The sequence below is a fragment of the Podospora pseudopauciseta genome, chromosome 6 (assembly GCF_035222475.1).
Source record: "Podospora pseudopauciseta strain CBS 411.78 chromosome 6, whole genome shotgun sequence".
Lineage (NCBI taxonomy): Eukaryota > Fungi > Ascomycota > Sordariomycetes > Sordariales > Podosporaceae > Podospora > Podospora pseudopauciseta.
The window spans coordinates 920,497-946,931 of NC_085895.1; the positions used below are offsets into that span (position 1 = coordinate 920,497).

General features: G+C 53.5%; 5 protein-coding genes across 5 annotated transcripts; 2 read left to right on the forward strand and 3 right to left on the reverse strand.

Moving 5' to 3' along the window:
- Window positions 1-1,324: 1,324 nt before the first annotated feature.
- On the forward strand, window positions 1,325-5,417 carry QC763_605270 (uncharacterized protein; the record flags this gene model as incomplete). The annotated part of the gene is made up of 3 exons (XM_062914369.1): window positions 1,325-1,362; window positions 1,663-1,681; window positions 1,885-5,417. 3 exons carry the CDS (start codon window positions 1,325-1,327, stop codon window positions 3,988-3,990), a joined length of 2,163 nt encoding a protein of 720 aa, XP_062762599.1. The 3' UTR covers window positions 3,991-5,417.
- A 1,577-nt stretch (window positions 5,418-6,994) lies between these two features.
- On the reverse strand, window positions 6,995-12,453 carry ARO1 (3-dehydroquinate dehydratase (3-dehydroquinase)). Its single transcript, XM_062914370.1, has 2 exons — window positions 7,499-12,453; window positions 6,995-7,445 (listed from the first exon to the last, which is right to left on the reverse strand). The coding sequence occupies exons 1-2, from the start codon at window positions 12,128-12,130 to the stop codon at window positions 7,374-7,376; spliced, it is 4,704 nt and encodes a 1,567-aa protein (XP_062762600.1). The 5' UTR covers window positions 12,131-12,453; the 3' UTR covers window positions 6,995-7,373.
- A 465-nt stretch (window positions 12,454-12,918) lies between these two features.
- QC763_605300 (uncharacterized protein) lies at window positions 12,919-16,294 on the forward strand. Its single transcript, XM_062914371.1, has 2 exons — window positions 12,919-13,873; window positions 13,938-16,294. Exons 1-2 carry the CDS (start codon window positions 13,510-13,512, stop codon window positions 16,277-16,279), a joined length of 2,706 nt encoding a protein of 901 aa, XP_062762601.1. The 5' UTR covers window positions 12,919-13,509; the 3' UTR covers window positions 16,280-16,294.
- On the reverse strand, window positions 16,219-19,390 carry LYP1 (lysine permease). Its single transcript, XM_062914372.1, has 2 exons — window positions 17,749-19,390; window positions 16,219-17,681 (listed from the first exon to the last, which is right to left on the reverse strand). Exons 1-2 carry the CDS (start codon window positions 18,146-18,148, stop codon window positions 16,468-16,470), a joined length of 1,614 nt encoding a protein of 537 aa, XP_062762602.1. The 5' UTR covers window positions 18,149-19,390; the 3' UTR covers window positions 16,219-16,467.
- A 1,237-nt stretch (window positions 19,391-20,627) lies between these two features.
- HXT5_2 (hexose transporter hxt5) lies at window positions 20,628-22,751 on the reverse strand (the record flags this gene model as incomplete). Its single annotated transcript, XM_062914373.1, has 3 exons — window positions 20,628-21,672; window positions 21,726-22,473; window positions 22,579-22,751. 3 exons carry the CDS (start codon window positions 22,749-22,751, stop codon window positions 20,971-20,973), a joined length of 1,623 nt encoding a protein of 540 aa, XP_062762603.1. The 3' UTR covers window positions 20,628-20,970.
- Window positions 22,752-26,435: the final 3,684 nt, after the last annotated feature.

Sequence of the window (26,435 nt, forward strand, 5' to 3'; positions counted from 1 at the left end):
CAACGGTCGGTCGGAGCTGGGGACCAGCATCGTGGACCTGTGGCTTCGCAATTGTAACCAGACTGTCGGTTGCAGCCCTGATTACAGGGACATTGTTCAGCCAACAAGTGCCGAAAAATCAAGGAACAAGCAAATGTAAGACAAGTCACAGTTGGGACCCTGAATTGTAAACCACTAGATCTTTGACAGATCTTTGCCTCATTTTGGGAACGATCTCCGGTGGGGTTGGAGCGAGGTGTGGCTAGTGACGCGCAATGTTCCCCCAAACGTCCCTCACGAGCAACCACTTTCCCGTGTCCGTATGCGCTGAATGCAATGCAATATCGAGAATGAATCGTTGTGATTTTGACTAGGCGGCATGTTCTGAGTGGTGGACCCTCCGAGAAGGAACATGGAAAAAATCAACTAGGCCGCTGGAAAGCGGTCACAGGTGCAAAGCGAGCGGCAGCCCGAGGGTTCCAGCTGTCAACTGCTTGGTGTCGGCAACATGCCCGGTGCCTGAAGTTGGAAGGCCTCTATGGAATCCACGGGGTGGAATTTGCATTGGTAATTGGGCGCTTCCAGGTGCTGGGAAGGATTTTAGAGTAAAGTCCATCTGGTAGAAACGGCGATCGCCTACTGTATAGCCATTTGATACTGATCTAAAGGGTTGAAGGAGGCTGTGTGCATTGTTGGGGTGCTATCCCCAGCTATTGGTGGACACTCCGGTTTTTGGGGCAGTGGGTTGGACCCACTAGTCTGTCTACAGAATAACAGTGGGTTTTTCGTGTTCTCCAAGCAATATTCTGCCAATGACTCGGGCCCTACGGCCTGTTTGGCACAAATCCTGCTGCCAAATCCCACAATCGAGACTACAACACCGGCCCACAGCAATTCAGCTTGGATTGCACTCTTGCACAGGGCTCGCAGGAGACTCTCCTATCCGATGCACAAGTCGACAGACTTGGGATAGACGGACGCCAATGGGTTCCAGATTGGCTTGGGACGACAGCCAGCGAGCGATTGATTGAAGCTGCCGTCTCTTCCGTCGTAGCATCCCTCCCATCATCTAGATGGATGGTGACCACAAGACGCAAAACTGGAATTTCACTGGAAACCTCGGCATGCGGAATCTCTTCGGAGCACGGTCCCCGGTACACACTGGGCTCTTGTCGAACGGACGGGCAGCGACACTTCATCTGATGTTCCGGGACTGGTCATGACAGATGGCCCCCCGACTCCGACCGCTGCTGCCAGCAGTGCCAGCACAGAAACCACTTGGTCGCCCATATACCGGCAGCCAGAGAGACGACTCATGACTCAACACTTCCTGGACGCTTCTACGATGCTCGACATGTTATTAATAACCACGGGACTGATACGGTAACTAGTGAAAAGACAGTGTTCCAGCAAATGTCAAAGTGGTGCATCTCCCACCACCGTTCCGATCGTCGTCCACCTGCAACCTGAGCTACGACGTCTCTGACGCCAAGGAGACCCAGGCTCTGGCCTGACTTCCACTACAGGCAGGGTACCCAGGTACCTTGGTGCCCTGCAGCCGGCCACGAGCAGGTACCAGCTACCGCCAAGACCAGCACCAGCTGGGCCTGCAGGTCCCCTGCCCCTGCACCCAGTTCTCTTTCTCGGTCTTTCCACTGCACAGTGACTCCCGCGCTGAACCAGCCGGACCCTTCCCTCCAAGGTACGTCATATGGAGACTTCCACATTCCATGGTCACCCCACTCCCCATTAGTCACGACATACCCCCCCCCCCCTTCCCCCATGGTGTGTCCTTTCCTGTATATTTAAGATACCGTCCGGGCTTCCGCCTTCTTCTGATCTATTTTGCCACACATATCAAATACCATATACCACAGCTCTAACCTATACAACATCATGTTGCAGACCCCAAACCGAACAATAACCTTTCCTCATCAACAACAACTCAACACATACACACAACACCTACAACCCGGCCCATACGACCGCATGCGACACACAGCGACACCATTCCACACCGACGTGAACAATAGCGCACACGACATTGACCTCGACTCGGAACTCAACTACCAGAGCTTGTCGTCATCGCCAGTCTCGACACAGTCGCTGCTCTCGCAGTACTCGGGTGTGGGTTCTTCGCCTTTGTCGACCTTTGATAGCATTCCGACACCGACGCTGGGAGGACTGAGAGGAGATTTCGAGGGCTCTTTGTTCGAATACTCGCCACAAAGCAACCAGGCCACCCTCGCAGAGTCATCTGCCTCGCTTTTCCCAAACCTCGACCTGATGCAAACGGATACGTGGATGCCAAACGGCCTCACCCCAAGGTCGGTCGGTCGATTCTCACATCACAGAGAGTCTTCGCTGTCTTCTCTGGGCTCCAATGGTCCAGCTTCTCCATATTCGCACAACACCACCAATCCTCAGATCGCGGTGACGGATTCTCTGGGTGAATACCACGGCTTGCCATCACAGGAAGACTTCAACTACCAACTTGCACCAACAAAGCCGTTTCCCGGTGTGACACACGACAACTTCTACGCCAACCTCGGGACATATGCCTCGGCCGGTCCAACGGCTATCAACTACCCACAAGTAGCTACGGCTCCGAAGCGGAGGGACGACCGAGGGTTGCTTCAGCCTTCTGAGAACCCGATTGGGTCTAACCGGTCACAGCCCGTATCGGTGGCGAGCTCTATTAATTCTGACTCACCCGCCACCCCAGCAGGTGACCTCGAGGAAGACAGGAGGAACAAGAATGGTGAGAATGAACCAAACCTTTTCGATTACCTCTCAAACGATCCAAGCTCACCATTCCTCGATGAAGCAGTCATGCACACCGTTCCCAAACTCGACCGCACTCTGACGGATGTTTATGCCGATGAACTCTACAACCCAGACTTCACCCTCACAAACACATCAGCATCTCAGCTCCCAGTATCACCAACAAACGACTTGTTTGTACAGCGGATCCAGGCTGCCAACAACCAGCACTTGACAGCAACAGTCAACTCACCGGCCTCAGCGACACCACGGGATCGATCACCATTCCGCCACGGCTCACCGCACGCGCCCTTGCCAGTGCATGATTTCTCATCCATGGGAGCTTCGCAAGCTCGCTTCGGGTCGGCTCAGCAGATGCGTGAGCAGAGCAAGGCGCTTCAGGACGCCCGTGTTATGCAGCAACAACTGTCTCGCGCTGCGAGTGCCACCACACCACCAACTACCATCTCACCCAAGGACGCCATGCTCGAGTTCCACGAGTCGGATGGAGACAACAGCTTCCCACTGTTCCCACCACAGTCGAGCACCTTCAACGTGGATGCCATCACCAAGGCCACCAGTGCCCCCAGCCAGCCGGCGTTCAACGGGCTTTCTTTGGATACTACGGCCATGTTCAACAACTACCTGGCCTCTGGCCTTCCCAACAACATTCAGGTGCCGCAGCAATACCCATTCATCGCACGCCCACAGCCACGACAAGAGAGCGCTGTGCCATCGCTGAGCAATGCCTCGCTCAACACATCAAGAGTCAGCTCTGTCGATACCGGTCTGGACTCTGTCAACAGCCCACCAAAGCGACCTGCGGATGTCTCTGCTGACGGAGGCACGTACACCTGCACATACCATGGCTGCACTATGCGCTTCGAAACCCCAGCGCTTCTGCAAAAGCACAAGAGGGAGGGACATCGCCAGGCACATGGCCTCAACGGTAGCAGGCAGCCAGGGGGCATGACGTCCAGTCTCATGTCGCAGGCTGGGCCTCACCGCTGCGATCGTATCAACCCCAGCACTGGAAAGCCCTGCAACACTGTCTTCTCGAGACCCTACGACCTTACCAGGCACGAAGACACGATTCACAACGCACGCAAGCAAAAGGTTCGCTGCAACCTGTGCACTGATGAGAAGACGTTTAGCCGCGCTGATGCCCTTACTCGACATTACCGCGTGTGCCACCCCGATGTTGAGTTTCCCGGCAAGCAACGTCGTCGGGCTCACGCCAGCGGGTGAATGTCAACCGTCGCTGCAACACCACAGCGCTGCGACACGGCCCGACAGCTTGGCGAGATCTGAATCATGCTGCCTTCGACGACCACACAACAAAACATCAATCAGCATCATCCATCGATTTTGGTACCAGCCTCGCGCTGCCGATCTGACTGGCATGGTGTGGAATGACACAATTCACAAGAGAGCGATGCGCCAACCGACAGGCTTGGATCGGCCCACGGAGCATCCAAGGCTGTTGCATCGTTCGGGCGTGTGTGGTGGTGTCGATTGCATCGCAAATGACGTCGACTGACACGAGGGGTCCCTTGTGCATCATCAAGCGCCAATTGTCGGTTGTCATTGGTTGGGAGGCCCTCAGTGTGCGACCCCGCAAGAATTCAGGGTCTAAACCACGCCGCTCCATGGCGTCGTCCCTGCAGGGTCTAACAGGGAACCCCGGCTATTTCTGGGCTGTCTTTGACGGATCAGCTGGACCCTGACTTTTTTTTTTGGCTGCCATCGGCGCCCAACTCGAGCCCTTTTCGCTTCGCCAGGTTCACCTGTCATATGACGTCATCCCCACCCTCGACACCACTCCGGAATGTCTCGATTTCGGGTTTGGGAGTTGGTTCCCCGTCATCGAATGGGATCAGCGACCGTTTTCCTTTTTTGGTGTTCAATCTTGGGTTTCTCGACCTTTTTCGGTTTCCTACCTCGAACTTGTATGATGTAGTGGTGGCTTTCTTTGCGGAGCAAAGCAACGCTTTTACCCGATTTCCCGCCATCTTCGATGACGATGTCGCTTTTTCAGTTCCCAACATGGAGAGCGGTTTTTTTTCTTCATTATTGTGTCCTAGAGCCCGGCAAGCGTGTGGGACTGCGACACTTGTACCAACAAAGTCTATGATGACAATGACGGCATTCCCACGGGCGCTTGATATAAAACGGTTTTGGGACTATGATCGCATGGGGGTTTTTTTTACGATTTTTTACGATGGAATTCTAGCGTGTATTATGAAATCATGGGTGGCATCAAGAAAGGGAAAGGGATATGATAGATCTGCTTTCAAAGCGCGGGCTAGCAAAGGAGTGCATGGCTAGCGATTTTGTTTTTGGATTTTCTCACAACGCATCCCGGCTATCAGTGCTGGGTTTTGTATCATTTCTCTTTATTTCTTTCTTGGTTACTAGAAATGGCGGGTGTCTTTTCTATAGACCCAAACATCCCCTCGATGGGGAGAGGTTTGGCGGGCGAGGTGTTGATTTCACTGGGTTTCAAATGGGTTCATCTTTTGGGGGATGGGGAAAAAGAGAATGATTACTACTGCTACAATGAAAAGGGTGTACAGTCGAATGTTGTACGATGGAGTGGGTGGGGGGAATGATTGGTATATTGATGGGAAAAAGTAGATAGCATGATTCTGAACAATAGTATTTAATACCCCTCAATGCAAGTACACGATACTTTGGCATTTTGGTGATCTGTTTGACAGCATTTAAAGGATTGCGTGTTGACGGGTAGGTTATGCTGGCCAGGCTGGCTTGTGGTTAGATGGAAAGTGGGGGAAATGGGGTGACATCAGGAGAGGTTTTTCCAAGCTCATGATGCCTGGGGAGCACGGGAGCTTTCCAAAGCGGGGTTGTGATGACGGCACCCTCCTCCCGATTTGGGCAGTTTCTCACACCCCCCTCGGGCGTCTCGTGGTAGGTCTATGACAAAAGTACTGATAAGGCACTCTAAAAAAGTGAGAAAAGATGGAAACGAACAAATGAGGTGGGTGGTGATCAAGGTTGGTTTTGGGTTAGCTTCGAGAACTGTTCGGGTATGAGTCCCGCCCTTGAACGGGCAAACAAGACCCTGACGTTTGGTGTGATGGGTATGCAAAGTTATTCATCCCCCTGGGCCACTGACGTCTGAGAGGGACCCTGAGGTTCCGAGATAAAGGAATGAGAGACGGGATAGCGTGCACTGACGTAAGGGGAGGGGTATTGTGAGAGTGGGAGGATATAGGGAGATTGTCGTGATCAGCGCCGGTTCTTAGGAACATTGCGAGAAGGTAAAAAGTGAAGGAGGGAATGGTCCGGGATTTCGGGGGGTCGGAAGGTGTGGGTTAGTGACGTTGTGGTATCTCCGAAGATCTCTCCATCTCTTGGGAGGATAACTATGATGATAGGTATAGGATAGGGAGTGACGCTGTAGAGTGGAATGAATGCACGACATATGAGGTATGGCGGGCGGGGTCGGTCCCTTTACCGGTTCTAGATGCTCCCCCAAAATCTGCCTAGCTTCAACAGATGTAACCTGGGATTGTATGTATCTGGTACTTTTGAACAACAATGATGATGATGCCCTCACTTACTAACAGACATCTCCACAATGGGTCTTGGGTGATGATGTCTGCATTCACGCGAATCCAAATTCAGTAGAATCGGAGGTTCATTCTCCCCAAACAACTTGCAACGAAATGCTCCAACCATTCATCACAACCCCCACCCATCTATGTTGCTGTGCAAACCCAACCCCCCTCCCGGCGCGCGATCCGTGATATCGGCCCAGGGCAGCAACGAATCGAGACCTCACCAACCCCACCTTACACTATCATCAGTAATAAACCATCCCTCCCCAGCAATAACTGCAAAGCCTCGCATCCCGAACCCGAGAAATCCTCATGTTACATTTCCTTTGTTGACAAATTAACCCAAAATCATTCCCAATAAATTCCGCGGTTATCCGTCCCCTTCCACACCTCAATAATAACAAGGCTTAGGCCACCGCGCCAAGACATGTCAATTCATCGTTTTGAACAAACCCCCATAGTCACATGAGCCAATCTCAACCCGCATTAGAATATTGAAACAGATGCAGATGCAGATTGCAGCTGTTGACCAGTTGTCAAGTCAGGCCATGATGGCCTGCCCTTTCACAAAAGCCGGTGTCAAGCCCGAGAGGGTTATGTGGGGAAGAAATATGGAGTGGTGAGGTTACATTCTCTAACATCAACAAACAGACCACCATCTTTAACTTGTCCAGCTTGTCCAACAATCCAACCTAATTATGGGACGTCCAAGTTTGGGTCAACCACCACACCGGGCCTGGAACCAACAACACTGCCCCAACATCACCAGTAATTCCTATGCGAGTTGAGGAAGCGAGCCATCACCTGACACACATCACCTGCTGCCTGCCCCATTAAAGAAAACTCTCGTAAGTTGTAGCTAACTTTTCTGTCTTTCTGACACATAACCAAAAACACAACACGCGGCCCGTTACTCGCTTTTTTCTTACTCGATTTTTGACACACAGCCCAGCCCAGACCCCAACAAGAATAGAAACCCAGCCCGGCCATAGACACACTCGTCGAGTTGATTAACAGAGCCTCTATTCTTCCTCGTCCATGTATGACTCACTCCGAGTCCCCCATCACAGCAGCCCTAGCATCGGCGTACAAGGGGGTGACTCCTGTCCAGAGTTGGAACTAGTGTGCATATTAGCAATTGTGATGGTGTCAGAAGCAAAATAAAAACATACCTGATACCAACCCTGAGCAGCCAGCACCTCCAGCCCGGGAATCGTCTTCCACCCCGCATCCTCCGCCAGCTGCATCAGTGGGGTGTGGCGAGGCGTGTAAGCCATTTCCAGCAGCACCCGCGGCTCCTTCTCCGACTTGGCAGGGTGCCTCAGCGAAGCAACCAGCACCTCGCGCATGCTCTGGTCAATGGGCTTGTCGGCGGGGATGCTACTAATAACCACCGTCGGGAGGGCATCCGTCGCCGCTTTGACCTCCTCAGGCGTGGACAAGGTCTGGATGTTGTAGTCCTCAGGGAAGGAGTCGGCAATCGCCTTGACGCGATCCGGGCTGCGGGCGACAATGTGGATGGGCGAGTATCCAAGGTCGTGGAGGGCGTAGACGGCGGCGCGAGTAGTGCCGCCTGATCCGACCACCATGCCGGCGCCCGGGTTGGTCTTGGTGCGAGGGGCAATACCGGCTTGCCGGAGAGAAAAGACCATGCCCATCCAGTCGGTGTTATCTCCGCGGAGAATGGTCTTGTCACTGCCCTCTGGGGAGATGGGGATGACGGTGTTCACGGCTCCTATGGCGGTTGCGGCGTCTGATACCTCGTCCAGTAAAGGAATGATGTCGAGCTTGAGCGGGATGGTGACAGAGGCACCGCCAAAGTCGGCAGACCGGATGATGTCTTTGACATCAGCAGCGACGTCTGTCTCGAACAGTGAGTACTGATGAGGAAGGCCGGTCTGGGCAAACAGTCCATTGTGCAGCGCAGGAGAGCGCGAGGATGAGATGGGCTTTCCAAACAGATAGAAAGACTTTGGCTCAAGCTCGCCAACGAGAGACAATGCTTGCCTGATCTCCGCTGCCGAGAGCTGTCCAGGTGCCGCTTTAGATGGCAGAGCTGGGTGAGAGACCGGGGTCAAGAATCCGTTGAGCACCCTACTAAGCTTGCCCGCGGTGCCCATGTTCAAAGCGATGATGGGCTTCTTGTGCGCCTCCAGCATCTTCATCTTGAAGTTTGTCAGGTCGAAGTTGTCAGAAACCTCGCGGGCCATACCCACAAGCTTGATGACATCTCCGTACTGCAGAGCCTTGTTGTAGAAAGGAATCCACCCGCCATTCTTCCAAGACAGCTTGTTCTCGGGGTCGTGGTGAGACGCGATGATGTGGGTGAAACCCTTTGTCTCGGTCACAGTCTGGAGGACATCCTCTGGCATGGTCATCTCCAAGTCGAGATACTCAACTCCTGTCCGAAGACCGATCTGGTAGAGCTCAAGCGCACGCTTATAGTCATCATCGGGGAACTTACCCCCTTGGCTGATTGTACGGACTGTGTAGACGATAGGAATCTTTGCAGCAGACCGAAGAAGCGCGACTTGAGTTGCCACAAACTCTGGATTCAAGCTCTCCAGCAAGTCCACACGCAGCTCCACAGCATCGGACCCGACAACCACCTTAGGGATGATGTCGAGGGCCTTTGCCACATTAGGGACGGTCAGAGAGACAAAAAAGCTGTGCTTCTTGGCCAAGACATCCTCAAAGTGAGTAGAGCTGCCGCTGATGACTGACAAGAAGCGGCTAAAGTCTTCGGGCGCCTCTTCAGAGCCATTATGATGCGGGCTGTGGTACTGGAAGTTGCTGACCTCCTCGAACCATGGCTTGCGACGGTAGTAGACTTCACGGATGTTTTCCGAGTAGGCAGGGCGAGTCTTATCTCTCATCAAGTACTCCACAACCTGGTCAGTGTCCCGGTGAACCAGGAGAACAGAGCCGCCATTCTTTTGGTAGGAAATGAGCAGCTTGCGTGCCGCCTCTGTCTCAACGAGACCACCGCCACAAGAGAAGACGTGGCCCTTGGAGTTGTTCTTGATCACATCTTCAAGGAGCTCCAGCTCAGCCTTTCTGAACCCTTCCCATCCTCGCTCGCTGCGAATGATTTCTGGGATCGTAGCCTTTTCTCTCTTTTCGAGCTCCACGTCAAGATCGATCAATGGCCTCTTCAAGATATCCGACATCCAGCGGCCGGCAGTAGACTTGCCAGCACCACGCATCCCAACGATAAAGATGGACCGGTCAGTGCTGGGACGAGAAGACTTGGCAGTGCACTTTTTCGTAGGGTCTTCTTCGCCCTCGAGATGGACGTTGAACTTTTGAGACAGTATGTCCCACCAACCTGGCCAGGTCTTGGCAGTGCACTCACGCTCCAAGATGAGAACCTTGTGGGGAGCCAGGATGGAGAGAACACTGAAGCTCATGGCAACGCGATGGTCGTCATAGCAGTAGATGGGCTCGGGGTTCGCCAGCTCCTTGTAAGGCTTGCCGGTGACCTCAATACCATCCTCGAGCTCGGAGCAGTGCACGCCGAACTTTGCCAGCTCGTCCTTCATGGCCTTGATGCGGTTGCACTCCTTCACTCTTTGGTTGGCAATGCCAGTAATCTGTGTGGTTCCTGAAGCAACAGCAGCAAGGACAGAGGCTGTCAGGAAGGCATCTGTCATAGGTTCCATATCTACGTGAGGAATGGCCTTGAGGGCTCCCACAGGGGGACCGGTGACAGTGGTGGAGGTGTCGGTCTGCTCGACCGTGCAGCCCATGGGGCGGAGGACGTCGACGGCAAAGCGAGCATCTCCCTGGAGCGATGTGCGGCCAATGTTGGGGATGGTGCAGGTCGTGCCAGTAATGGCAGCCACAGCCAAGGGGTACGTGGCCGAGCTAGCGTCGCTTTCCACGACGTACTCTTCGGGGTTCTTGTAAGAACCCTGGGGGATATGGTAGGTGTTGGGGTCCTCAGCATCGCGCTCGACCTTGACACCAAAGGAAGCCATCATGGCAATGGTCATGTCGATGTAGAACTGAGAGATGGGCTTGCCTCCAACCAGCTTGAGCACCACTGGCTGACGGGCGTAGGGAGCCGCCATCAGGATTGAAGAGACATACTGCGACGAGATGGTGGCAGCCAGCTCAATCACACCACCAGCGAAACCGCTAACAGCGTCCACCTGAACTGGCAAGCTATTTTCCTTCTCCAGGTACTTGACAGCCACACCGTTGGACCGAAGGGCATCGACAAGCGGGCCAATTGGTCTGACCTTCATTCTAGCATTGCCAGTGAGGACAGTGGAGGTGGTGGTGTCGGTGGGCGAGCAGAGGGCCACAACAGATGTGAGGAAGCGAGAGGCGGTGCCCGCATTGCCGAGATACAAAGGCTCGTTGCTGGCCAGCAGCTTTCCTCCTCTGCCCTTGACGACAAGGACCTCACCTGCCTCTTCCCACGTGTAAGTGGCACCTTGGAGCTGAGCAATGGCAGTCAACATGTAGTGCGTGTCATCGGAGTGGAGCAGACCCTTGATACGAGTTGTTCCCTCGCCCATAGCCGCGAGCACAAGAGCGCGGTTGGAGATACTCTTGGATCCTGGGGGAGTGACACTAACATTGAGACCCTTTGGCACGCCGGGAGTCACCCGGACGGATGGAGAGAGGACGATGCGAATAGCCCGATCCTCCACCACGGTAGCCTTGGGCTCGTACGTCTTGCCGATGGCCGACAGGAGCACGACCTTCTTTTTGCGGCCGTCGTTCTTCTTGTCGACACCCATCTTTTGCAGGAGAACATCGACAGGGCACTCCTTTCCAGCTGTCAGCTTGACGATGCGCTTGTCGTGAAGAGAGGTGGGCAACTCGTAGCTGGCGATGCACTTTGTCAAACGAGCGACAGCACCGGGAGGAAGGACTCCAAGGAAACGGGCGAGCTCGGCCTCCCTGACCATTCCGATGGCGACGCACTCGCCATGCAACACCTGGGGGGTCAGGATAGCTTCATAGGCATGACCAATGGAGTGGCCAAAGTTGAGCAGGTTGCGCAACCCACCCTCTCTTTCATCAGCCGACACAACCTCGGCCTTGACACCGGCTGAGCCCAGAACAATGCGCTTCAAGATGTCACGAATAGGAGCCAAGCGAGCACCAGTCCCCGTGGGCTTGGAACGAATAGCTTCGAGAATGGCAGGGGCATTGTCTTCGAGGGCGGTGAACTCGGTCTCGTTCCAGATGGCAGCAGTCTTGATGACCTCAGCCATGCCATTGATGAACTCACGCACGGGGAGAGTCTCGAGGAAGGCAAGATCAATGTAGATGCGGCGTGGTTGCCAGAAGGCACCAACCAAGTTCTTCCCCATGGGGGTGTCAATGGCCGTCTTGCCGCCGATGGACGAGTCGACCATGGCGAGCAGTGTCGTAGGGACCTGCACGAAGCGTACACCACGCATGAAGGTGGCTGCCACGTATCCGATCATATCTCCAATAACGCCACCACCAAGTGCAATGATAACGGTGTCACGGGTACATTGGTGGGAGAGCATCCAGTCCTCGATCTCGGCCTTGGTCTCGCGGCCCTTGGAGTACTCGCCGGGAGGGATGGTGTAGGTGAGGAGGCGGGCATCTTGACCAGCAGCCTTCTCAAATACCTCTTGGAAGGCAGGGACGTAGGTGTCGTGGAGGTTTGTGTCGGTGATGAGGACGTAGGTGGATGAGGGGATGTTTTGGAGGAGGTCGTGAGTCACAAAGTCGAGCCAGATGCCATGGTCGACGATGATGTCGTCTTTGCCCAAAATCGAGATCCGCGTGGGACCCGACCCGGTAGAACTTGTCATTGTGCTCGATGGGTTGTTGGGGGCTGAATTGCGCCCGGCATGCGCGTGTAGTTGTGAAAGGACCGGCACAGCTTGGGGGAAAAGTTGACTCTCGCAAACAGGTGGGCAGATCAGTTATGGTGGTGCTGTCCAGAGCCCAGCGGGAGCCAGGGGGAGCTTCCCAGCTGGTAGCGGGGAAAAAAACTTAAGCGGATCAACCCCTCCGATGACAGGACAGGGTAGCACCAAGTGGGCAGCCTCAACATTCGGATCGCGTTCCGATGATTCGGTTTCTCTTCAATATCAAAATCCGTGTATATGTGTACAAAGAGCACAGGAATCACGGTCAATGAAGCAACCCCCACGACGACGGGACAGCATCCGAGCCTCGGGACTGTCTTTACTTCCTTTTCTTCAAGACGTTGAGACACATTGACCAGTGAGCATGCCTCGAGGGGAATAAATAACCCGGAGAGCTATGGTGTCTCTTCCTTTCTTCTTGACAGGCTCAACAGTTTTGACTGAAACTATCCATACATAAACGAAGCTCATGTTTGTGATTCCATTGACAGCCCAGTCATTGGCCGTTGTCGGAGCTTGTCAAGGTGGGTCTTGTTGAATTGGCTGCTTGCGGAGTACCCTGGCTTTGAGATTGATGACATTGCCTGCCGGGATGTTGAGACCCCACCAGAAAGCTAATTAATGGCAGACACATCCTGGACAAAATAACAAAAAGACTGTGACATGAAATCAGAGCGTTGAAGGATAATAATTCAAAGGTCTGCAAGATACATTGAAGGCCGATATACGTATAATTTGAGGCCTATTCACCGCTATCTTTGAATGCCTCCTGACTGTCTTTCAGGGATAAGTCCTCGTTCCAAACCATGGCCGTCTCTGTTTTTTTGTCAACCATGTGAGATGGACAGATGTCAAACACCCTTGCGGATCTGTGGCTCATACGATGACTACTCACAAATACTTTATCTCAACTTAGGATCAACCCAACCTCAATATGAAGCCGAGGACGGAGAGTTATGAAGCCAAGTCACTCTTTCCCAATGTCTTCTTTGTCTGTTGCCTTCTTAGGGCTCTCCTTGGCAGTTGCACTTGGCAGGTACAGGCATAAGGCATAGGGCGTCGCGACGCCTTCCCAATCAAATTTATGCTCGGACTTACGCCCTTCTCAAGGCTCGCATGTATTCTTGTTGATTCTGTCGCTTCCTGTCCTCATGTCTGTCCTCATGCCATTTCGACATGCCCACCATGGCGGACCACAGTTTCAACCAGCATATAACAGGGTTCAGCCCGCCAGTCCTCCGAACAATGCCTCTCTCTATAGACATCACACATCACACTTTCGCAAGACAACCTAATCCCCACGACATCCATCTCGCAACATGGCCTCTCCGACCTCGGTCCTTTCCAAGACCTTGCAGAGCATCACCCGCAGCAAGATCCGCGAGTTGAAGTCCCGCCACAAGTCCTACGAAGCTCGCAAATCCGACTTGCTTGCCCAGGTCGACGCGGCCCCTGAGGAGCAAGATCGACTGAGCCTTCTCCTGGACGCTTTCCGGGAACTGTACCCAGGGGCTCATGGAGATGTTTCACTTCACAACGTTGAGCGTTGGATCGCTCAGTCCCGTTACGATGCGTCCATTCCCGTTTCCAAGCTGATGAGCTTTGGCCGGGAACTCCGAGAAAAGCTCGATCACCAGAGCAGAAGGTTGAACATGGCTCATCTGTACTCGCGGCTCTTGACAGGTAAGCATACTTCTCTGCTTTTACATCCTTTGTTTTGCGGCATCTGGTCTAACAAACAATCTAGAATGGATGGATCAACCGCCTGCAGTTTCATCCCCTGCTGCGGCTGATGACGGGCTTGATGATTCCTTTGAACTTGTTGAGCGCCAGCGCCAGCGGCTGTCTGAACTTGTTGACAAGTTTGAATCGGTCGTTTTTAAGCCTCTGGAGACGAGTGATGCTGAGATCCGCAAATTCCTCGACCGTCTGTTCCCTGATGAGAAGAGTCTGAAAGCCTTGGAAGAGCTTCGCAAAACTGTCGCCATCGAAACTACGTCCTTCATGTCCCAGGCTTCACCATTCAACCAGAAGTCTCTCACTACTTGCATCAACGGTCTCTTGACTGAGGATATTCTCAGCGATGAAAAGCAAGCCATCCTCCAGGACTTTCTGGGGAGTGATGTCGCCCTAGCCGAGATTGCCGACGTTTTGAACACGCGTTTCTCTGATATCAAACAATGGCAGTGGGACGCCGGGAAGGACGGTATCCGCGTCATCCCTCGAGCGGGTTTGAATGGCAAGTATCGAGTGTGGGCCGACGACGATATCCTGCAAATGATTTTCGTCCAGTACATAGGTGTGAGACTCTGCAACATCATCAAGCCAGCCCTGAAGATTTTCATGTGGGCCGTACGCCAGAGGGATCTCGACACCAACACAGTCCCAACCGCAGCTGAGAGCGAGAGGCGCAGATATTACCTCAGTGAGTATCCGACTTCGCATAACGTCGAGGACATGCGCATGGAGGACTACATGGAAACCTTCTTTCTGTCGCAGCTGCCAAGCACCGAATCCGACATGAACCGTTATGACGACGACAGTGACGGGAGCGATGATGGCAGTGTTCAAGATCGCAACACATCTACGCCAAAGAAATCCAACATCAAGCAGCAGCTTTTGCGACGTTTGACAACAGAGCTGCTTATTCATCGACTCCGCGGCGTGACTCTTGAAAACCGCCATGAGGCCAGCAACCCTGTTGCGCTGGTTCAGACAGACTTGCAATGGTATGGAACAGGTCTCTCTCACACCACCATCTATTCCCTGATGCGATATATTGGTTTTGGTCAGGACTGGATCAGCTTTTTCAAGAAATACCTCGAAGCCCCGCTCAACCTTGACATGGCTTCCGACAACCGGCCCCAACTTGGGCCGCGCACTCGAAAGAGGGGTGTCCCCATGGCACACGCATCGGAGAAGTTGACTGGGGAGTTGGTGTTGTTCTTCATGGATATTGCAGTCAACCGCGAGACTGGGATTCTGCCATACCGCTTGCATGACGACATCTGGCTTCTGGGCGAGCCCACCAGAGCGGCCCAAGCCTGGGAGTGCATGCAATTGTTCGCCAAGGTCTTTGGTCTCGAGTTCAACAGGAGCAAAACTGGGTCTGTCTATCTCCCAGGCGCCAGCAACAGGGACACTGATGTTTCTGATATCTTGCCGGCCGGGCCAGTCACTATTGGCTTCTTGCAACTCGACCCAGAGACGGGACGATGGACCATCGACCAGAAGCTCGTATTTGCGCATGTCGACCAGCTGAAGAAGCAGCTTGGCGAGTGCAATAGTGTTCTCTCTTGGGTTCAAACCTGGAACAGCTGCATTGGTCGGTTTTTCAGCCACACATTTGGCGAGCCTGCCTTCTGTTTTGGACGGGAACACATCAGTGAGGTGTTGGACACGTACACCAAGATGCTGGCGAGGCTTTTCCCTGCAGAGAACGGCGTGCAAGGCAGCGTGGTTGAGCACCTCAAGGCGATTCTCCGCGACCGTTTCGGCGTCGCGAATCTGCCTGACGCTTTCATATTTTTGCCTGAGCAACTTGGCGGCTTGGGGTTGAGAAACCCGTTTGTGAGCTTGTTCTTGATCCGCGACGGCATCACGAAGACTCCGGATGAGATTCTCGACGAGTATCTCGAGTGGGAACACGCGTCATACCTGGAGCGAAAGAATGTGTTTGCGAAGGAAGACGACAAGTATCGCTATCGGCGTTTGGTGAATATCCTTTCCCCTGAAGAGATCTCGGAGACATCAGCGGTCAAGGAATCGGAGCAGGATGTTTTCTTCTCGTTTGACGAGTTCTGCCGGTTTCGCGAGAGGACACAAACAAAGTATCGGTCTGTGTACGAGGAGCTTCAGACCGTTCCTCGCACAAAGGATATCCACTTGAGCGCCGACGTGAGCCGCAAGTTGAAGGCATTCCTTGCCGGTGTTGAGATTGACTCGGAGAAGAAGTGGTTCTTGCAGCTCTATGCAGAGGAGTTGCTGCGGGACTTTGGAAGCCTGACTTTGGTCGACAAGCAATTCCTGCCTGTCGGTGTGTTGGAACTGATGAGAGGAAAAAAGGTCACCTGGAAGATGGTGCTGTGATGGGGGACTCGGGGCGCTTTGTGTGGGAAACCATTATGAATTAAAACAGAAGGGTACTGTCGCTATAATGCGTTCCAATACATATATCCACACGCCTGCGCTTCCTCATGAACCAAAAGGTTTGTTGTCTTTTAAAGCCCCAAAATTAACCATTGAAAAGCCAAAAACACTCGGGCCCCTTTGCGTCGTTACACCTTTCCATCGGCCGCGTCGCGCTCCTCGTGCGAGTCATAGCGCCCACGGAAGAGGTCGGCGGCAGCTGGGTGGACGAAACCTTGCCTATACCAGAGCTTGTGTCCGATCCAGAAGGCGGCAAACAAGATGAGACTGATGTAGGCGGCAAAAAAGTCGCTAGTCTTCCACTCGATGAACACGGCGAAGCCTTGGGTCAAGGCGACAAGGATGTTGAAAAAGAGACCGTACCACGCGGTGAACGGCTGGAACTTGGAGATGTAGGGCAGGTCGGAAACGGGAACGTTTTGGGCCTTGAGCGCACGTCTGAAGCCAATCAACGAGGCACATGTGCTTCCCCAGGTGGTAAGACCGGCGACACCGCTGATGTTGAGCAGCCAGTTGAAGGCCTCCTGACCTCCGGCGGGTGACAGGTTCAAAAATCCGAGCAGGCCGATGGCCGAGGTGACGGCCACGGCATAGATTGGAATACCATGCTTGTTGGTCTTGGTCAGGATCTTGGGAGCAAGACCCTCCTCGGCGAGCGCAAGAAGCACACGGCTGCCCGAGTAGACGTTGGAGTTGGCAGCTGACAGCACAGCCGTCAGCAGAACGGCGTTGATGATGTGCGGCAAGACGGGGACACCGGCAAGGTCAGCAGCAACCACAAGAGGCGAGGCCTTGGCGTTGGTCGACCCGTTGGCAGCCTGGTCCTTGAGGGTTGGGTCGTTGGATGGCACAATCATGCCGAGCAGAAAGATTGTGACGACAAACATGACCATGATACCCCAGAAGGTAGTCCGGATGGCACTTGGAACCGTCTTCTTGGGGTTGCGAGCCTCACCGGCAGCCACGCCGACAAGCTCAGCTCCCTGGTACGCAAACGAGGCCTGAATCATGACTGCCCAAAAGCCGACGAATTTCCCGACACCACCCGACACCAAGTGCTCGACAAATGGACCTTGTTCCCTCCAGTGCTTGAATCCAATCACGCCCTGCTGTCCGGCACCGGCAGCGATGCAAATGGCAAAGATGATGAAGCCGAGAATGGTGATGACCTTCAAACTCGAGAGCCACATTTCGAGCTCGCCATAGATGCCAACGGGGAGGTAGTTGACCAGCGTAAAGATGACGAAAAAGACAGCGATGAAAATGCCAATGTTTATATCCTCGTTCCAGTACTGAATAATCAAGCCCGATGCACTGAGAGAAAGAGCGTACGTGATAGCCCCTAGTTCAAACAATGTCAGCGTTCACACCTCACCACACACCCAAGTATCAACCCCCAGAAAACTCACAGCCAAACCAATACAACCACCCAACCGCAAAACCCAAACTTGGGTCAACAAACCTCGTCGCATACGTCGAAAAGGCACCTGCTGTAGGGATATACGTCGACAACTCGCCCAAGCTCACCATGACCGACCACAGCATGGTCCCAACAAACAGATAAGACAGCAGACACCCCAGCGGACCAGCCTTCAAAAGCGCCGTGCCGCTGCCCAGGAAGAAACCCGTCCCGATCGTACCGCCGATGGCGATAAAGTTGAGATGCCTCGCCGACAGGGTCCTCTGCAGCTCTCCCTGCTGATCCGATTCGGCATCACCGCCTGTCGGTCCCTTCTTCTCAACCGTCACACCTCCGTCCATGACTCCCGAGTCGGCCGGGGACGGCCATTCGTTTGCGTCCTTGACCATTATCGATCACCTATGTAGTTGTCGTCTCTTCCGTTGCTCCGGGGTTGGGTGGTGGGTGGTGGGTGGTGGGTGGTGGGGGGCGGGCACACTCACCCGGCCGAATCGGACCGAGCTGATTTTTTTTTTGTGTGTGAAAGGGACTTGCGAAAACGTCACAGGCCCTTTCTAACAACCACACAAAACAAATGGTCGGCACCAAAGAGAACGCGGGGATGGGAGGGATCGAAGCGGCACAACAAGCGGGAAAGGGATTGGGAAATCCAAAAAGAAAGAATGGACGTGTGTGAGAAAAAATGTGTTCTCGATCGGCCCCGGGTGGATACAACTTTCCCCGAGGATGGATGACTCCTTGTTCGGGGATTCTTGGGATTCGTGAGTGGTTGATTGGGTATTTGTGGAGAGAGAGAACTGGAGAATCTCGCTGAAAAGCTGGGAAACCCTCTTTTTTCTCTCTCGGTCAAAGATCTCCGGGTTTCGGGATGCAAAGTCTCGGGGTGTGGTTTATAAACGAATGGATAAAGTAGGGTAATGAAATAAAAAAGAATGAAAGGCAAGACACCAAAGAAAAGTATGCAACTCTAATGACTACTACAATAGGGATGCAGTAGTTGGTCTTAGAGCCTTTTCTCTAAGCTTGTTTGGTCGGTTATTACACCCCGCAGAGGAGGGAAGGAAGGAAGGAAGGTGGTGATGGTGGTGGTGGGTTGGGAAGGCGGGGGGCGTAAAGCCAAGGATATAAACCTTTTTTTCTTTCTCTCTTCTCACTTCAGCCAAAAACCCTGTTGATGAAAATATCGGCGTTTGTCTCTTCCGTATGGCTTGGTGGGTGGGTTGGTGGTGAAGCAAAGCGAGAATGCGGAATATGCCGAGCGTTGTTGACAATGCAAATTGTTTGTCTCTTTTCAGGGGATGACCCAAATTCAGGGGTTAGGCTGGGAGAATGTCAATAATCAACAATGGATATGATGCACCAACACAGCAATGATGGGAAGATGGGAGTTGAAACAAAAAAATCCGGGGATGGAATGAGCTTAAAGTCTGGGGTATATAAACTTTTGGAATTCACAGATTTTAGGGTGCAAAAGCAAAGGAAAGCATGACCCGAAGAGTATTCAACGGTCGCTACCGGCCGTTGTTGGCGAGTGAAAGAGCCAAAAACTCGGCTGTTGAGTGACGTTTTGAACCACTTTGGGCCTGCCATCCTGCTAGACTGGAAAGACTGACCGAGGTTGGAAAAAAAAAGTCTGCAGCAAAAAAAAAAAAAAAAAAAACCGGTTGTCGATCACCACCAGTGCGCTGACATATGACTACCACCCGCAAGGGAAACATCACCACGTTCCCACATTTTTTTCTTCGTTTCTTGTTGGCTCCAGAGCTTCTCTTCCCGAACACCGAACCCATCCTTCTACAGTATCTACTGCAATTACTAGCGGGAAATGTACATACTCCGGTACATATGCCCGCATACCGCATTGCATTGCATAAACCCTCCTCGCCTGTTCCGGGGATAGAGTCCAGACCCTCTTCGCTTCCATCCCTCATTATTTTCCCCCTTCCCACATTTGTAGGCTTTTCCCAGCAAAATACCTCCCCTAGAAGATATCCAAGAACCACACTGCCCTCCACCAAATGATACCTTCCCACATTACTCACCATCCCAGTCTCCTACACACAACCCTCCCCATTTTCCCACCCCCACAACCCTCCCCATCTTCACACACACGCACATAAATAACCCTCCCACCCTCCCCAGATCCAGCATCTAAGGTACCTGAGCATCGCCCCTGCCAAGCCTTTCCTCAGTGGCGCAACCAAAAGAAAAGCACGCAACCGCCCCGGAATCACAGCGATCCCTTGCTCACACCAACCAAAAAAGAAAAAACTTTCTTCTCCCGCTTCCACTGCCGAACAAACCCCACTCACCTTATTTTCTCTCATCTCTTTATCTCCGTGATCAAACCCCCGGTGTCCTCCGGCTCGGCGGATGCGAACAAACTCGACCCCCCTGCTAAACCCATGTTATGTTCTTGGCAGGTAGTTGCAAGGTAAACAGGGGGTTTACTTTTGCTCGCAACCGCAGTACCGTAATATCCTTTGGGCCCATCACCAGATGGAACCACACCACGGATGCATTGAATGAATGTGTCACCCGTCCCAGATCTGTCCCGGGCACCCGGGTTACCTACAAGCTTTCACCTCGTACCAAATCTTGTCAAAGACCCAGCAGCTTCGAATTCATATCAAACCACAACATCGATATTTACTATCAAAACTAACCCTCCACTAAAAAAGAAACAAAAACCCATTCCCGTGAATCCATAATCAGCAAGAACATTAAAATATATATATTACCCACCACAAGCCATCTTCTACTTCGCCTTCATCTTCTTTGCCAGACAAGACAAGACAGACAGACAGACAGGCCTGCTAACTATTAAAAATAAAGTTTTTTTTCTTCCATCCCTACAACTATCTCTCTCTCTCTCTCTCTCTCTCTCTCCTTGGAACTCGCATACACGGCACAAAACGCCAGCGCGTACACTCGACACGTATATTTAGGTGCCCTTGGCAAAGCCGTAGGGTAGCAAGCAAACAGACATCCCAACAAAACCCATTGTTTTCGCCTATCCGCCAAAAGAAAGAAATCCCTACAACAGACGCATGTTTATGCTTCTCCAGGGCCGTGGCCAAGAGAGCGACAAATATATGACCTCTAGAGATGCAAGCAAGAGAGGCTCCAGGTCGCCTTCCCAGTCGTAATGCAAATGCCCCGTCAAACTATTATGCAGTTTCGTGGCGGTTGGTATCATAAAAGGACAAATTCAAGGGATTTGCTTGTCGCTCTTCTCCATGTGCGCAGTCTGCTTCTCGTCGCTGGCGGAACTGGAGGGCACCATGTCCTCGGACCACTTGGCGCTGGTGATGGGGTTGACGTGGAGCATGTACATGGTGTCAATCTCCTCCAAGCTGCGGTCCTTGCTCTCCACCAAGAAGAAGAAGACGATGAGGACAAGGGCAGCGCAGCAGCCGGCGAAGACGAGACCGTACAGGTAGCCGATCGAGTCGGTGATGAAGCGGGTGAAGAAGCTCATCAAAAAGTTCCAAAGCCAGTTGCTGGCAGTGGCAATGGCCATGGCAGGAGCGCGGTACTTGGCAGGGTAGAGCTCAGCCGTGACGACCCAGACAAGAGGACCCCAGGTGGTGGCGAAGGCGGCGATGAACAGGCAAGAGAACACGATGAGGACGTTGCCGGCCGTGGGCGTGTTGGCTGGGTTGACGGGGTCAAGCTTGAAGCGACCAACAAACGAGTAGACGAAGAAGCACACCATCATCCAGAGGGCGCCACCCATGAGAGCATTTCTTCTTCCACACTTCTTGACAATGTAGAGTCCGCCAAAGGTGCAACCAACGTTGACGGAACCGAGAATGATCTGGGTAACGTAGCTGTCGCTAAGACCGGTGGCACGGAAGATGGTGGTACCGTAGTAGAAGAAGAAGTTGGCACCCGTCAGTTGTTGACCAGCCTAACTCAAAGTTAGTCCAAGTCGCATCCGGGTGGGGGACAGGGGTTAGTTACCTGGAGAGTTATACCAAGAAGGGTACGGTAGAGCATGCGGGGACCAGTGAAGATCTCGTACCAGCTCGTCTGGGCGCCGGCTCTCTCCTCATCAAGCTTGGCCTTGATCTCATCAATTTGTTGGTTGACAGAGGCGGCCCTCTCATCGAGGCCAGCAAGGCGAGCGATACTCCTGCGCGCCTCCTCTTCGCGGCCAACACGGTAGGCGAAGCGGGGGGACTCGGGAAGGAAGAGGATACCTACACCGAGGATGAGCGACCAAAGGAACGACAGACCGTTGGGAATGCGCCACGAGCCAGAGTTGGACATGGTGTGGGTGCCATAGTTGATCATCTCAGCAACCCAGATGCCGAGGGTGATGAAGAGTTGGTAGCACGAGATAAGAACACCTCTGATCTTGGCAGGGGCCGACTCGGATTGGTACATGGGTACCGCAACCGAGAGAGCACCAATACCAAAACCAGTGACGAGGCGACCGACAGCGAATTGAGCCCATGAACTCGACGAAGAGATTTCAATGATGTTTCCAACGCAGCAGAAGACGGCAGTGACCGAGATGGCCATGCGGCGACCCAAGGTATCGGCGATGCGGCCGGCAATGAGCGAACCAAACAAGCAGCCGGCCGGTAATAGGCCGACTATGGCACCTTGTCTGGGAGCGCTGAAGTCGTATTTGCCAGTGAGGACGTTGAATTCACCAAAGCGTCTGCCGTAGTCTTCCATATCGAAAAAGCCCGAGATTTGACCGCTAACAAGGAAGCAGGTGGAGTCAGCTTGTGTCACCATATGGAGCCGCCGAGCTGTCAAAAAAAGCAGGGCGCGGGATGGCGTGGGATGAAACAATCTCACTCACCTCACATAGCCAAACATAAAACCACCAATACTGGCAACAGCGCCTAGTAGGATGGCAAGGCCGGTGATGCGCTGCTCGGCAGCCAGAGAAGCGGCCGAGACGTTGGCTGGGGTGCCAGACTTGGGCGAATGCTCATCGTCCGTCGTCTCGTGGAGCGATCTTGGTCCCGCCATGGTGGTGACGTTGTCAGTGGTTAAAAATTGAAGGGCCAGACAGGCTACCTCATGAAGTATGTGCGGGAGATGGTGAGAAAGAAGACAAGAAGCAGGAGGAAGATCCGGGGAAGCGTAGAAGCGATATTTATTGCGCTCTTTTCTGCACGCTTCTCTGTGGGAAGCGGAGAAAGATCAGGGGCAGCAGGCTGGAAGGTCTGGAGTTCGTGGAGTCCCCAGAGTTCTGGTTGGGATTGAAGTTGACCTTTTTTTTCCGATCAGGTGGTGTCAATCCCGCAGGAAGGTACACTTTGGGGCGCCGGTAAGCAGAAATGAACCCAGCCTGAGTGGTGCTGGTGTGGTTCTGGTGCGGTGGGCAGGCGCAACTTGGTTGTGGATGCTTCCAGGAACAATGCGGCCGAGAGTGGATTGCGGTAAGATCGGTAGTTGGGAGGGTGGCTTAGGTTTGGTTGAGGAAGGAGCAGCACCGCTTCCTTTTGGTTTGGTTCGAGACGGGCGCTGAACGGGCGGAATGCGAGAAGCATCTGTCGATGTCCTGTGATGCGATGCGGCTAAACCACTAGGGGTTGCCACTGTTAGAAATGGGTGCCGACGTCGTGGCGGCCAGAGACGGCCGCCGCTCTTGTTTTGTCGTCATTCCCGCGCCCTGATAATGACGTTCCTAGCTCGAGTCGGTTTGCGGGTCTTCCGGAGCTGGTGCTGCTGGTGCAACTTGGTCACCGGTGGACCAGGGAAAACCAAGCTGGAACTGACGAGAGGCAAGGCTGAAGAACCTGGTGATTGACTGATATCTCCGTCGTCGGCTCTTGGCCCTGCGGTGGTTTGTGTTGTTTCCGTCGGCCTGGTCGGAGTTGCCTAATCGGGAGCCTGCTTCGATGCTGTGATAAAAGTTGTGCCCCTATTTCCACCCTCTTCCCACCTTCTTGTCAGACCTCCATCCTTGCTCAGAGCTCCCGTCCAGCATCTCGATAGGCCGTCGAGCTCGGTGTCTCTCTCGGTGCCAAGACCAGGTTGTCCCCAGCACATGATGTCAGGTCCGGTTTGCTGTCCCACAATTGATGGTCGACGCCACGAGCAATTGACTCGCCGCGGCTTGTCCGCCCGCTGGCTCTGCAACACGGCCACAAAGCCAAAATTGTGGTAGCCAGTTTCCCCCCATCTGTCCATCCACATCCAATTTCCCTCGGCGGCTGACTGTTGCACTTGCGAAAGGTAGCAACAGCATCATGAGACGAGGGAGGGCGACCTGTGTTCAGCATCTTTCACCACGAGACAAAGTCGCATGAGGTAGACGCCTTGCCATGGAATAACATGCGCAAGGTCTGGGTGCATCACTTGATGACACCGCGCAAATTGCCTCCGCGTTCTGATGCCAAGTGGCCCCTCCTGTTCCTCCACGAGATGCAGTCTCGAGGAAACACCGTTTGCCCCTAACACTGCCGTGCCGACGGACCTTCTTTTTCGTCCATGCGTACCACCCCTTCCTCCAAAGCCGTCGACCAACAGCGCTTGCCTCTGGTCTCGACGACGGGCCATCCCGAGCCGTCTCGTTCGAGTCGAGCTTCCAACCATCCCACCACACACGGGCAACCAACCCATTGACAGACATCAGGAGATGAGAGTAAAGAAAATGCCAAGGAAATGCCCGGAGATCGGATGTCGTCAATGGCTATCGGGCCGGCTCCGAGCCGCCACTCCGGACCTTCCGGGCCATGCCATGACGATGACGATAACATATGTCTCGCTGGAGGCGGCTCTCTTTCGAGTGGTTTCCCAGCCCCATAACCCCAAAAGCCCTTGTGGCTCACTTGAACCAGGAACCAAAGTTCCCAAAGCCACCGATACGTATGTACCGCCGTTTGCGCTCAACGATCTCCCATCCGCCGCCGTCCACGGTCGGCGTCTCGTAACGCAATGCACCGCCCAAGTGGAGCTCGAGAATTCGTGTTGGAGTCTCCGACATTTTTTGTTGGCCCGATTGGTACGAGCCGCCGCTGACGTCGGTGTGCGCATGCTGTTGCCGAAAAAAAACCAGCATCAAGTCGTCCATCCGTCGTCTCGAAAAGTCGAAAGGAAGTGCAGGAATTTGTTTTCCTGTCAAAGAAGCGCGCGTCAGGGGACCCCCTATATCAAATAATTCCTCAGCCTCGTGCCCTATGATGCCGCCGAGACCGCGCGTGCCCAGCCTACCGTACCCGAGGTCTTCCTGATTCAGCCGTTTCAGGCAAAATCCAACGATCCACTATCCAATCATTTGAGAGGAATGCCAATTCAACATTACCGAACCTGGACCAACGCCCCTTGTCTTGAGATGTTGTGTTCCCTCGACGCGAGGGTGACGCCAGTTAAAATGGGAAACGCGAGTGGCAGGGGCTCGAGACGCGTTTTTGGCCGATGAGTGATGATGTTGGCGATGACCATATATAAGTCTGGCGAACAATCATAGGGGTCTTTCTTTCTTTCCTTCTCTTTTCTCTTGTTTTGAATTCTCTTTTTCTGCCTTTTTCTCTTGTGTTTTTATTCTCTTTTTTCTCTTTCTTTCTTTCTTTCTTTCTTTCTTTCTTTCTTTCTTTCTTTCTTTACGACGGTGGTGGCGGGCTGCTGGCGGAGGTTGATGATGGAGGCAGTGCCCTCTTGTTCGATATCGCCTATACGGGGAACGGTCTGCATCGTGTTCGATTCGGCTCGGGCCGGCTGTCGTCATTGGTTTTGGAAGCGGCCCGCTGGGTATGGTGTCGGGAGAGCAAGTGCTCGACCTGGCCATTTGTCATCGGGTTGCTGGGAAGCATGTGGACGATCTCGCGGCATCGAGTGCATGACGACTTGGGTCAAGTGCTCATTTTGGCTGAGAGGTGGTGATCACGGAGGGACAGAGGAGCACAACGCAGATTGTGCGTTAGCTGTCTAGGCTTGTTGGAGGAAGCGCAGTCATCGCGGACAAGGACGATGACGGGATTCTGCGCCTGGAAATTATCGGGTTTCAAACGCATGGCCTTCCCAGTTCTCCGGATCGTTTGCACCTCGTGGCCCGATACCGGATAGTTATCAATTAAAACGAGGCAAGCGGTACTTGAAGAAGCAGGAGCGTTGTGGATTGCGGGCGGGAGACATGCCCACGTGCTCACATTGTTGGCTCTGCCGCGGCTGCATCGCTGAGATGATGAGATGTCACGGTGTGGTGGAAAGATCGAGTCGGGGGTTGAAGGGGTTTTGGTCAGGCACGGAAGCCCCCTTGATGTAAGTGTGTGCAACAGCCAGATGGATGTTTGTCCCGGCAAGGTCGGATAGCTGCTTGAACCGGTCATCCGACCTTGGTTCCGAGTCATCTCGGCTTCGGGACGGCTCCGCTTATTCGGGTAGCACGCAATCGCTGGCAGTGTCCAAGAGTGGTTCTTTTCTTTGGTTGACATCTTTTTTGTCTTTTGCGGTGTTCCGGTGGTGATTTGTTGGCGTGTCTTGGACATACAGACAAGGCCGTTTTGATTGGCATGGGGCTTTGTTCCTGGTGCACAGCATCTTGCGTGATTGGCGTCTGTAACTGCCACTGCCCCCGGATGCCTCCGGCCGCATATATCGGTCAAATTGACGACAATGGCTAGCTCTGTTCATTCTGTTTATGATGTTCCAGCATCTGTTTCTCTCCATCATACAAATCCACTAGCCCTCCCGTCCCGCCAGTCCACC

Coding starts and splice junctions, on each gene's coding strand:
- LYP1 (XM_062914372.1), bottom strand. CDS start 18,148: ATGGTCAAGGACGCAAACGAATGGCCGTCCCCGGCCGACTCGGGAGTC. Junction 17,682..17,748: donor GTGGTTGTATTGGTTTGGCT/GTGAGTTTTCTG, acceptor TGTTTGAACTAG/GGGCTATCACGTACGCTCTT.
- QC763_605300 (XM_062914371.1), top strand. CDS start 13,510: ATGGCCTCTCCGACCTCGGTCCTTTCCAAGACCTTGCAGAGCATCACC. Junction 13,874..13,937: donor GTACTCGCGGCTCTTGACAG/GTAAGCATACTT, acceptor CAAACAATCTAG/AATGGATGGATCAACCGCCT.
- ARO1 (XM_062914370.1), bottom strand. CDS start 12,130: ATGACAAGTTCTACCGGGTCGGGTCCCACGCGGATCTCGATTTTGGGC. Junction 7,446..7,498: donor CTGCTCAGGGTTGGTATCAG/GTATGTTTTTAT, acceptor TATGCACACTAG/TTCCAACTCTGGACAGGAGT.